This window comes from Nannospalax galili, unplaced genomic scaffold (assembly GCF_000622305.1).
Source record: "Nannospalax galili isolate Female #2095 unplaced genomic scaffold, S.galili_v1.0 scaffold386, whole genome shotgun sequence".
NCBI lineage: Eukaryota > Metazoa > Chordata > Mammalia > Rodentia > Spalacidae > Nannospalax > Nannospalax galili.
The window spans coordinates 688,312-700,952 of NW_008356676.1; the positions used below are offsets into that span (position 1 = coordinate 688,312).

Below are 12,641 nucleotides of genomic sequence, written 5' to 3' on the forward strand. Positions count from 1 at the left end.
TTCAGTGTTCTACCTAAAGGCCTTTTCTATTTTGTGACATCCACCACCTCCAGCTCCTAGCTACATACTTTGTGGTCAAAGATTCTAGAGTTATCAATATCACAAGTGTCAGTTTCCAATGCAATGTTGTATTTTATAGAGGCTATTTACACTGTCATCTCTGACTTCCATGGAATCTAACCTTATATCATCTACTAACTATAAAAACTTTACCTCAGTTAAAAAGAAATTATAAGTTTTAGGAAACAAAAGCACAAGGAAGGGATTATATTTTAAAAGGAAAGTTAAATCCACCACATTGCTCACAGAAGTATTCACAATAACACATCCCTCCAGCTAGCTCCTAAGAGGGAATGATATATGCCTAAGTACAGGTCATTGCTAGGACAATCGTAAGTTTGGTATGTCCTGGTTTCCATTTAAAATTGACAGTGCACCATGGTTGCCATGGTAAAAATCACAGTTTGAGGCAGGAATACTGAGTTGTGCAAGCGGTAGGTCTCTCCCAGACAGTGTGACCTCAGATACATAACTCAACCTGTGTGTGCCTGTGATTCTCCCATCTGTAAAATGGAAATGTGACCTCACTTATTCTGGGGCTTCAAGTAACATTTGTAATGCTCTTTGAATTCGTCAGAAAGAAAGACCCATTACACACCAAAGTCTCCATCCCCAAAGAGCATTACAAATGATCCTATTAAATCAGTGGCCTAGAAATATCAAGACATGTCAGGTGCAGCATTTATTTACCTGCTTGTTGTCCACCAGAGTGTTTCCACTTGATTGCCATATGGATAATTATCTAATTGGAACACACTCACTTCTAACCACCAAAGAATGTAATAGTGCATCTATTTAATGTGATATTCTCAAATGTTAAATTAAAATTATGCTGCAGTCAGCCAATCCAACCAGGAGACACTTCTGATTAAGACTCGCTGCCTGTGAATGTCTATAATTGAGGCACTTTTGTACTTAAAACTTCAAACTAGAAAGACTATTATACAGTCTCATAAACTTCAATAAAAAGGACCAGAAAGGCTGACTCAAATTGTCCAGTTGTGAACTATCTCACTGTTTTTATAGGGAGTCTAGTCAAATAAAGAATAGAAGTTTGAATCACCACTGTTTTTGAATATACAAATACTAGATTCTCTAGTTTGTACTTTCTAAACAAAAGAAATTATTAATTTTGTAGAATACGCAAACCAGTCTGATATTGGTTTTATTTTTCCTCAAACGGTAGTGGGTTTTGGGGGGAGGGGCATTTAGGACATGAGGATTAAATTACATAATTATAAATTCACTGAGTGGAATTATTTAACCTTTTAAGAAATATCCTTTGGAGTAAAGATATCTAGAATTGCCAGAGTAGTGAATCAAAATGTGTTAAATGGAGCTGCTACTTTCCTCTGAAGGTTTTATGTATCTGTATGCCTAGAACAATAAATAATCCAGTGATGGAGCCCCAGGGAGTTTTTGTTGCTATTCTTTGATGAATCGTGGCTTAATTTCATGGAAGTGTGAAAAATGGAGTGAGCTTTCATTCATCCCTCCATTCATTCATTCTTTCCTCCATTCATTCATTCATTCATTCATTCATTAACTACCTACTATCTTTTAGATAAACTAAATTATCTACCCTACCTTTGATGTATGTCATCTAGTTGTGGATATGAATATAAAATATGATACAGTAGCAAGTGCTTTGGAAGCATCAAAGGTAGATCAACTAATGTTGCTTGGGTGATTAAAGAATGTCTTTATTGACGAAGAACCCAGGGCTGCTGTATTTACTTGTGTCAGTTGCCCTGGACAGGTGCAAAGGGGTGAGAAAGAACTCAGCCCCTGCTTTGAGCCCAACATGTACCTTTGTGAGCAGCTGTGCCTTCATGGAGGATGGGGCTCTGTGCAACTGCACACAGGCATCATATAGGTTGTCCTGGGCCCAAAGCAACATTTACGTTGAACCTTAAAGATTGAGTAGGCAGAGTTTTTGATATTAGCTCATCAAAAATCAGAAGAGGTCATGGCATGTCTGGAGAAGGATGAGATGAGTGGCTTGGGTTTCATCTTGGGGGCTGAGGAACTCAGCATTCTTGCACAAGGAGACCTTTTAAGTCTTATGGACTGCAGGGTGGATGTCAGGGGGACAGGTAGCATCCAGAGAAGAGGTGATAGCATCAATGACAGCAAGAACAAAATGGAGATAACAGGGAGGGTTGTAAGGGGAAGGGCACCAGGTGAGGAGGTGAGAAATAGGTGACAGGCAGGCAGGCAGAGCATGTCCTGATTGAAACTCAGCTAGTTAAGGAAATAGTGCATACTGAGAGAGGATAAAACCCTAAAAAGCCAGGTTTGAACATGGGGTGTTCGGCTGAAGCCATGGGCACTCACCGCAGAGAGCACATGGAGGGCAAAAAGTAAAGAGCAGGCGAAGGAGCTGGCAATGAGAAAGGCAGTGGTGATGTTAGAACAATTTAAGCAGAGTGCTGGGGACTGAGTCATATTGTAACCGATTGAAGATTAAATGAGCATTGAAGAAAACAGTACACCCCATCCCTAGTTACATGTTAGCATTATCTTTGAAGGCTCAGAAAAAATAATCAATGCTCCGTCCCACCTCTAGGTATTCAGAGTTAATTGGGCTTCTGAGAGTTCCAGAAAGCAATATTTTAAAGCTCCTCAGATAATATTAATATATAGGGAGAATTAAGAACCATTGCCCCTGAATAGTTTTAAGAAATGTAAATAAAACCCCAAAGCTTCTGAACACATGATGAGCTGCTCCTAATCACAGGGGAACAGAGAATAGGCAATTTTAAGATGAAGTAACCCCATACAGGATATATATAATATAGGATATTATATATTACTGACCCAAATGAGAACTCTCACTAGTGTTTTTCTTTTGGGTATAGGGTCAGCTCTGATGGGTAAGTGGATCCACACAGTCATCCTATGGCACAATACCTTGGCCCAGAGGTTGCACTGCTGGATAAGCATCTTAGGGAAATTCTTCCACAAGACCAAAAGGGAACGTGTGCTAGCACATTCTACTGTGGCCTTGTGCAGACTAGGGAGACCTGGAGATACTGGTCCTTCCATGGAAGGGTTGATTAGATAACATTGGGTCTCTGTACCCCACAGAAGCAGTAAGTTAGATACGTAGACTGTTAACATGAATGGATCCTAAAAATGTAATGCTCATTGAAAACATAGTAAACAATAAGAAACATGACATTATTCCTGAGAAATGCATGTAAGGCAACAGCACTGTGTGTCTTGAAAAAAAGACAAGTTCAAATAAAATCTAGCCAGGCATGGTGGCTCATACCTTTGATCCCAGCACTTGGGAGGCAGAGGCAGACAGATCTCTATAAGATCAAGACAGCCTGGACATGGAGGTTTAAATGGGAAATGGGATCAGGGAAAGGGAAAGGGAAAGGGAGAGGGAGAGGGAGAGGGAGAGAGAGAGGAGGGGAGAGAGAGAGGAGGGGAGAGAGAGAGAGAGAGAGAGAGAACATGCAGATGAGATGGAAAATTCCACTGAGCTTCTCATCTTATTTTTTTCAGTGTTAATAGTAACAGCTGATATTTTTCCTCATTACTAAAACTGTGTGTGCTCATTACAGATGTAACGGAAAACTGACAAGCAAAATTGGCAGATCCACAGACTCACTGGTGCGGAGACAGTGTTCAGATCCTTTCCTATGAAACTGTGGTCAAATAAAAGCTGGCCTCTCTTTTGCTAAGCAGTATATTATTACATACTTCCTCCATGTCCAGAGCTTGGGTAGCTTTGCTGTTCTGGCTGTATACAAAGATACACTATCATCAATGTAAGGAACCCTCTCCAGCTGGCCAGTGAACAGCTACTCACCTTTCAAGACAATTTCCTGTTCATTTAGTTCATTTGAAAAGAAATTAAGATTGGATTTGATTTTTTTTGAGACAGGGTTGCCCTGTAGCCACAGCTGGCATATGGAACTCACTATGAAGACCAGGCTGGACTTGATCTCTCAGAGATCCACCTGCCTCTGCCTCTGGAGTGCTGAGACTAAAGGTATATGACAGCACACCCACCTGGATTTGAATTTTTTAAAATCTCTTATGTGTGAGAGAGATAGGTGTGTGTGTGTGTGTGTGTGTGTGTGTGTGTGTGTGTGTTGTGTATGTGTTCATGTGTGAACATAGCTGTACACATGCCACACAGCGCATGTGGAGGTCAGGTGACAACCTTCAGTTTTGATTCTTCTACCTTATTTGAGACAAGGTCTCTTGTTTTCTGATGTGTGCACAGCTAGCTACCCTCCAGTTCCCAGGGATTCACCTGTCTCTACTTCCCATCTCACTGTAGGAGTGCTGAAATTACAGACATATGCCACTGCCCTCAGGTTTACATGGGTCCTGATGATTTGAACTCAGGTCCTCATACTTGTATGGTAAATGCTTTTATTCACTGAGCCATCTCCCCAGACTGGATTTGAAATATTTTAATATGTAAAGAGATTTGGAATCACCTAATTTAGAACACCAGACTACCTTGAACTGAGCTGTGGTCAGTGATGAATGAGAATGAAGGAACGGACATCCTCCACTGTTTACACAGTCTCTGTAGGTGCTTATCTCTGTAACAAAGGACAATAGGGGCTCCCAGGTCTCTGTCTTCTAGGTATTGATGCACAGTTAATGCATTGTTAAAGGGAGCCACAGTACTAGCATAGAAGGAACTGAGCTGTGGGTGAAATCACTGTTTATGTAGGAAACCAAAGGAGATCTTTACATCTATTCCCAGTACCAAAATGAAAAATAATACTGCCAGCCCAAGAGAAAGCACAGTGTGGGCATTGCATTGCCTTTGTTTTTGTTTTGAGTACTTCCTATCTACCCGCCTCTGACCCCCCAGTCCACTAAAGCCAGTGGATTTGAAGATTCAGTGAAGTCCTCCAGTGTTTTCAAACTGGTCCTTTGTTGTCAAGAGGCTTTGCATAGACATCACTGCTTCCAGGGCCCAAACTGAAGCTCTGGAATGCACTCTCCAGCCTGTGTGCATGTTAAGGTCCACCTTGCAATCACTACAGGAAGCTCTGGGGTCTGGGCAAACAGGTTAGGCCTCCAAATGAGTTCCAGTTGTAGGGCCAAGAGAGGTCAAGGCTTACAAAATCCCTCAGTAGCCAAATAATGGTGTAGGTCATAGCTTAGTGTTTTGACAGCCTATACCAGCAGTTTTCTCAACTGATACATTGACCTCGGTCTGGGCTTCATCCTGTTGATCTAATAAAGCACCACCATCATAACAGAGAAAGCAGAAAGATCTTCTGTGGTCCTGGCTACTTGGGGATATAGCTCTACAGTGTGGCTGTAAAACTAGCTTTAATTAGTAAATGAAGTATATTTGGACAAATAGGCTGGTTTTTAGTTTGTCAGTTTTTTTTTTTCATTTTTTTAAAAGAAACATTCTACATCTTTCTACAAATACCCATTAGTCAGAGGAATACAGTGGTGTCTTCACAAATATTAAATATCAATATCACAAAGAGCTCACTAATGTTACAGAGTTCAGGGCCACCAGGAAAATACCACAGACACTGGGTCAGATTTTAATTCAAAGTTTATTCAAGCTAGCTTGGACTATAGCCCTCAACTTGAGAATGAGGACTGCAGCCCTGAGGGAGTGGGCTTTAAAAAAAAGAGGGGGGATTTTCCAGGTGGGGTTATCGATTACACAAGGCAGACAATGGTTAATTATCTCAGGACAGTTATATAATTGCAGGGGCAGGGGAGAGGAGCTTTGGGGGGGGGGTCACAGTTTTGATATAGTTTTGATACATTGTTTAAAGAGCAAGTAAACAGGCCATTTCCCAACTCTGAACAAACAAGCAGGGGCACAAGGAAAACAATTACAGTGGCGGAAGTGGTGATATCACTCTGTGGAACCCATAACTGCAAGGAGTTCGAGATCCCATTTTCTTTGGAGCACAGCAATAAGCAAGTTTACAGGAGCCAGAATGGAGCAGTTAGAGGCATCAGATAGGGGCGTTGCAAAACCTGCTTTTGTTCCCCTGTGGTCTTAAAAGGAGGGCCAAATGATTTACAAGGACTGGGTTACTTACAAGAACTAGGGGTAGGGGAGAATTCAGTTCAGGGTTACTTCCTTAAGATGGAGTTTTTAAAATGGAGCCTTTCTGGACAGCACACTAGTGTATCCAATATTACAGTGCTCCCTACAATACATGGGGGAAACACATCACAAAAAAGTCAACTGATACTTGGGTGAGGTTTTAGGATTCATTTTAAAAAGTCTTGTCATTCTGAGGACATTTTAAATATTTGCATTCATCTGACCGTCAATCCTCCCTACACTAAATATCCTTTAATTGTACAGCAATTGCTGGCCATCCAGGAGGAGTTAAACAACAAAAAGTCAGAATTGGAGCAGGCAAAGGAGGAGCAATCCCACACACAAGCGCTGCTGAAAGTCCTCCAGGAGCAAGTAAGTGAGCGAACACCTTTCTGATTTAAGAATCTGTTCAGACATTCCCAACACACACTCCCTAGTGTGTCTCCCACACAAAAAGGACTGAAGGTAATCTGCAGAATAATTAGCCTGCACCCTGCCAAAGCTCTTGGCAGTTTTGCTATGTGGAATTTATAATGTCATTCTCTGTCTTTACTCCTTGTATCTACTCAGACTATCCAAGCCCACCCCACTTATGTGATTGTCTCTTTAAAAGACAAATGATTTCTGATAAGGTTTTTGAAAGTATTGGCAGTGCAACCATATGTCAAAGTAAGCAGCTAGTTTCCTTTTAAGTATAAGAGTGAGGAAAATAAGTTTAGCATAATCCACGATGCTCCCGCAGACACACAAATAAGAAGAACAGCGTCACAGTGACATTAAACACACATCTACCCTGTGCATCAGGGCGCTTATCTGACCATGGTGAGCAACAAACCTTTCATATGAAGTCTGGAAAGCTGATCATTTCATTCGGGCTCTGAGACAGAAGTGTGGCCTGACGCTGACAAGTGGATGAGAAAGTATTCGTAGTGTGGTAAGATGGATCACTTGGCAGGCAGCGGCATGAAATCCAAGTCCCGTTGTCTACCCTAATGAAGCTGGAAAACTCTGGAAATGCTTCCATTTTCCTGGCCTTCACTGGCTGCCAACATGTAATGAATGGTAATTAGGTAGGTGCAGGTGGCACAATAAAGACCCCACCCCTTTTAAACCAAAGGTAGATTGTCTTAAAGTTTTTACTCAAATATAGTTAGGCAAAGCAGGCTTTTACCATGTAACTTCAAAAGTGACATTGTAGAAAATATAAGGCAGACAGAGAAGTGCCCTCAGTCAGCTGGGACTCAGTCACTTGGTAATTCATCTTTTGCCACTGATTCAGAATTTAAAAAATACATTTTCTAGTTAGACTGTACTGAAAGCAGAAGCGACCTGTAAGAGGAAAGTGATCTCAGATCGTTTATAAACTTCCATAGCTTTTGAGGAAAATGATTTATAAATGTAAGGATTATCTTTACGTGCTTGTTCAGTAACGCACACTGAGGCTGAATCTGCAAAGTTCAGATGTGTTAGACTGAGCTGAAAAGTCTGGTTGATGAAATCACAAAGGCCTACCTGCTGTCACCACCACCCTCACCTTGGCATCTTTGTGGTGCAAAGTGGAGCTGACTTGGTCTACATTTGATCTTGATCAGGCAGACATAGTGTTGTGCCCTCTCCTTGGTGGTCTTTGGCTTTGGCTTTTAGAAAGCTTTAACTGGGCTGGGTTGTCATGGGTTCTTGTTTCTCTAGATGACTCAAATCCTGTCTGGTTTGAAGTCTAAACTGAGTCTTAAAAATAGACTTTTTGTATAGAATGGGTTGCTGCAGTCTTGTCGGGCATGTGATTTTAAAGAGCAAAGTACACACAGGTGTTGGGCGGCACATCACACCCCGCTCCATCACCTCAAAAAAGGAGGCTTATGAAGAGGAAGCAGAACAAGGAAATCACTAAAGGCCTACTATAAACTATGACTGAGAAGGAAGCAATTTTTACAGCTGCCGCGTTAATGGAATGGAATGGCTCTTTTCATGCAAGGGCACCAAGAATGCCTGCGTCTAATAAGACCAGAGGCATTTGAGCACCATTGCTGCTACTGAGCCATTAGCCTGCCAAGCCCTTTGCTGCTGCCCCAACCATTCTTACAGAAGGCAGCATGCATGCAGTGAACACATTCCTTCTACCTCTAGGCACTCCTCCCAACACACACATGCACACATGCACACACTGAGAAAGGCCCCTCCCACCTCCATGAACAGTGACTTATGAGGCTTTCTTTGAATATGTATATTCTATATTTACATATAGAGTAAATATATGTGAAAACACCTTTTCAGTGCCTACATACAGTCTTAATAAATAAATGGTCATATGCAAGTGCACATAAACACACACACACACACACACACACACACACACACACACACACACTGCTGAAAACATATATCCTTTCTGGAGGACTGGGATTTTGCTATTGAAAACAACTGCCCCTGGCAGGAAATCCTGACAAGAAAGGCCAGATCTTGAGGGTAAACCCTCCCCCAGGGGCTTCACCCTGCAGGGACAGCTGGGTTATGCTCTGTGCTCTCCAGCTCTGTTTGATGACATTTAGCTTTTCCAAGCTCACCAGCCACTTCCTATCCCTTGACAGGGATGAGAGCATCCTACACCAGGATCTTGTTCACCAACCCCTATCTCCTCAGATACTAGAGGATGTAGGATGTTCATTCCTTACTCAGAGAGAGAGAAGAGCATCAGGATGAGGGAACAGGAAGTGGCTTTGAGGGTGAAGCATCAGGGTGTGCAGAAGCTGCCTGAGGAAACTCTAGCAGAAGAGCAGAGAGTGAATACAGGCAGATAGGAAGTGGGAAGAGAGTAAGTGGGCTGCCACAAAGAGAGGGCAGCTGGGGAGATAGCATGGACAGGGAGACTACAATGCATTTAACAGGGAGGACAGCCGCTGTCATGTGTGCTGGGGAACATGGAAAGCTGGACCAGACTTGCAGAAATAATCTTTTCTTTTGCCGAACAGAACTCCTGAGCTCATTCTACTGTCACTCACGCAAGTACAAGTTACCAGACTAGAGGTAGGATGAGCAGAGAGGGTACTGAAAGGGAAGAAGAGAAGTTACCTAACAAGAAACCTTAAGTTAGGAAAGATATTTAGAAACTCCCAGTGCACTCTGGTAGATGGTATTCCTATCACTATGGTGTACATTCTCCTGTTTCTGTATATTACACATTACCCATACGTCCATGTGTTTATTGGACATACAAACGTCTATGGTATAGCCCTAAGAGAAAGCAATTTGTTGTTGTTGTTGTTAAGTGGGGTGATGTGACAATGAGTCATATAGCCTTAGATCCATAGACACTTGCCTCATTCTCAGTTTCTCACATCATCATTCCTTTAGCTAAACCCCTCTGGACATGAAGAAAAGTTGGCTTTCTTACAAGAGTTGAGGACTGCCTTGAAGAACCTATTGATTCTTTTATTTTAAAATGCACAAATAGCTATGGAGAACCAATGTTCTGAATCAAACACAGTGCTATATTTCCAAATGCTTCTTCTAAATTTAAATGACTTATTTCCTACCATGGATATTTTCTAATAGGCAGAAAAAAAATCAAGTAGCAATGCTGCTTTTGAGCATCCCAATAGGGAAAAAAAGGTGGCCCAACAGCTGCCAAGCCAGCTCATCTTTGTCCTTTGCTCTCTGCCGTCAAAGGTCTGCTCTGAATCAGGATAGGAGGTACAACTAGAAGTTCCCTGAAATCTCTAATCAGAGACAAAGAGTGAGAGCAAGAATGAGAGAGAGAGACAGAGACAGAGAGACAGAGACAGAGACAGATATTTTTTGAATGCTATTAAGAATCTTTGTAAAAAAGCTTTTCTTCTAATGCTTCAGTGGTCAAAGAGATGTCTTCCCAATTAATTCTTTCTCACCAGAAAGAGGCAATTTGTCTTCTCCTGATACATCAAGAGATGTCAGTCACTCAGTCCTGTTCTCAGGGATAACTTGTACAGTTGTACAGCAGCACTACAGCATGTGAAAATGACTGAATGCCCATCATTCACCAGTGATCCTTAGTATAACATCATTTAGCTGGTGGCAACTTGTAAATACTGCAGGGTTTAAATTAATGGCAATCCCACTAGGAAATGAAATCATTTATTATTCTTAAGAATCAATTTTATATATTTTATGCCTATGGAACAACTTCCTAATCTTATTATTTAAAAAATAATGACCATGATCCACTTGGGGTTTTTTTGCCAGCCCTCAAGCTTTATAAAATATTGGTTTCAAACTGGTTTCACTAAGATTCATTACAATTGTATGCTCCAACTGTTTGTCCTCATTGGAAGTTTTCTAAAATGCAACCTCAGATAAATCAGAGTTAGCAAAATGATGTATGCTTGGCAGATATGCTTGCTTATTCTTTTTTGTTTTTGTTGTTGTTTTTCTTTAAATTTTGCAGTTAAAAGGTACCAAGGAACTGGTGGAGACGAACGGCCACAGCCATGAGGATACAAATGTAGGTACCACAGCCTGGTGTTTGCCCTTCTCACTGGGTATTGGTTGGAACCTGGGAATATGGCACTTTATTTGTAACATAAAGGAAATCAGAAGCCCTGCCTCTCGGTAGCTTGAGATTATTCTATAGATTTTTTTATAGGTTTCTGCAATGAGATGCGGTAGATACGCACTTCTCTTATTAGCTGTTTGCCAAATATCATCTTGAACAACTTAAGATAATGTCCATCAGATAGTCTAATTTCAGTGAGTTTGCTTGAAATCGTTACTTTTTCAAAGCAACATGTGTTGGAGGACAAATGGGACAGGACCCAACAGGCTAATAAGTTGTGTATTGCTTATGTACTAATAACATTTGCTTGTCAATGAAGATGATAATTAAATGAATTAAATAACTGACATGCTGAAGAGGTCCCAGCACCACCCCGCCCCCAGAATAGCGATTGGAAGTGTACTACTCCTCTTCAGTTTCTGACTCAAAACAGTAACACAAAGCATCCGTCTTCTTAATAAAGCATTAGGTATAATGGTGCCAGATCCCAGTTAGCTCCATGACCTCCTTTCTTAATATTCCTTAAATATCCAAATGCCAGAAAGTTGTAACTCAGAAGTTCCATAGTCTCAGAAGGAGTATTATACCTTGCAGATCATTGTCTCTCCATGTGTTTGATGGCTCTGTTTTTGTCCTTTTAAAAATCACTCTGATATCTGTTTTATATTTGATTAGCTTGCTCACAGGAAATGCTTACTAAGCAGTCCTTTTCACATAACACGAAAATCAGACATGGTAATGAATGCTTGATTAAGCTAGTGCTAGAAGAAATTATATATTTCATGTTCACTCTTGTTTTAATTATATACAGCACAAAGAACCAAAAAAAAAAAAAATCCCTTTGTAATTACTTACTATTCCTACCCAACATCTTTTAACATAGGGTGCTTAATGGGGGATTCACTATGTTTATGATACTCTACTGAGTTCTAGCAGGGGTCTGAAGATTCCTGGGGAGCCTGAGGCATGCTGTCTGCTCTCAGGGAACTTATTTTCAAGCCAAGAAATGAAGGAATGCAGACTACAGAAAGGATGCAGCATGCTCAGAAGGGTGAGGCCACTGGGATAGGACATAAATTCAAATTCCAGACTTCCGCTGCTTGTTAATGCACAGTTTGACACCTCTTACTGGTTAAAAGAATGGCAAAGCTCCCCTTAAAAACTCATCATGGGCCTTGTTCAGGAAACCACATCATTGCGATCTCATGGGTGCAGTTTCCCTGTCATGTCTAGAAGACACTGCCTAGCAGGAGTCCTGATCCTCTGACTCTTACAGTCTTTTCACCCCAGCTTCTGTGATGTTCCCTGAATCTTAGATATAGTGGTTCCATTTTAGATGTATCAATTGGGGTTGGTCTCCCCATGGTCACTTATTTTCTGTATCTCTCTCTAGTCTCTCAGTTGTAGATCTCTGTAATCATCTCCACATGTTGCAAAAAGAAGCTTCTTTGATGAGGGGTGAGAGCTACACTTATCAGTGGGTATAAGGAAAATAAGTTTAGGAAAATAGTAATAATGGGTTCTTCTATAGGGTTATGACCTCTCCAGTCAGAGATATTTGGCAGATATTTGGAAGTTTACAGTATCAAGCACAAATTACCTCCTATCAAGCAGGCCTTAAGTCTAAGTAGACAGTTGATGGTTTTCCTCAAGGTAAAAGTGCCACCATTGCAGCATTCCCTAATCCCTATCTTGCTGAGCTAGTCACTGCTGTGCTCTGTAGGCTTTATAAACAAGACCTGCATAATGACAACACCGGTTGATGTGCCAGTGTGAATGGGGAAATTTCACCAGGTCCCACCTCTAGATGAAGAGCTACAGGCAATCAATGGTACCTGAAAGAGGGAAAATCAATTTTCCCTGATAGGTTATCTAATCCTAAATGATCACCCCTAAACACATGTACATACTAGCACCACTAAATGGACTTAGTAGGCTGTGTGTGTGTATGTGTGTGTGTGTGTGTGTGTGTGTGTGTGTGTGTGTGTT

General features: G+C 41.3%; 1 protein-coding gene across 10 annotated transcripts in view; it reads left to right on the forward strand.

Moving 5' to 3' along the window:
* The window catches only part of Enox1 (ecto-NOX disulfide-thiol exchanger 1), a 589,822-nt gene that overhangs the window by 523,868 nt on the left and 53,313 nt on the right, over positions 1-12,641 (forward strand). For 9 of the 10 annotated variants that reach the window (XM_029556969.1, XM_029556966.1, XM_029556973.1 and 6 more), the window contains 2 exons: positions 6,389-6,496; positions 10,545-10,601. The exons of the other annotated variant lie outside the window; for it this stretch is intronic. In XM_029556969.1, the coding sequence (XP_029412829.1) occupies positions 6,389-6,496; positions 10,545-10,601 (165 nt within the window). The remainder of the gene's footprint in view (positions 1-6,388; positions 6,497-10,544; positions 10,602-12,641) is intronic. 10 annotated transcript variants of the gene reach the window in all.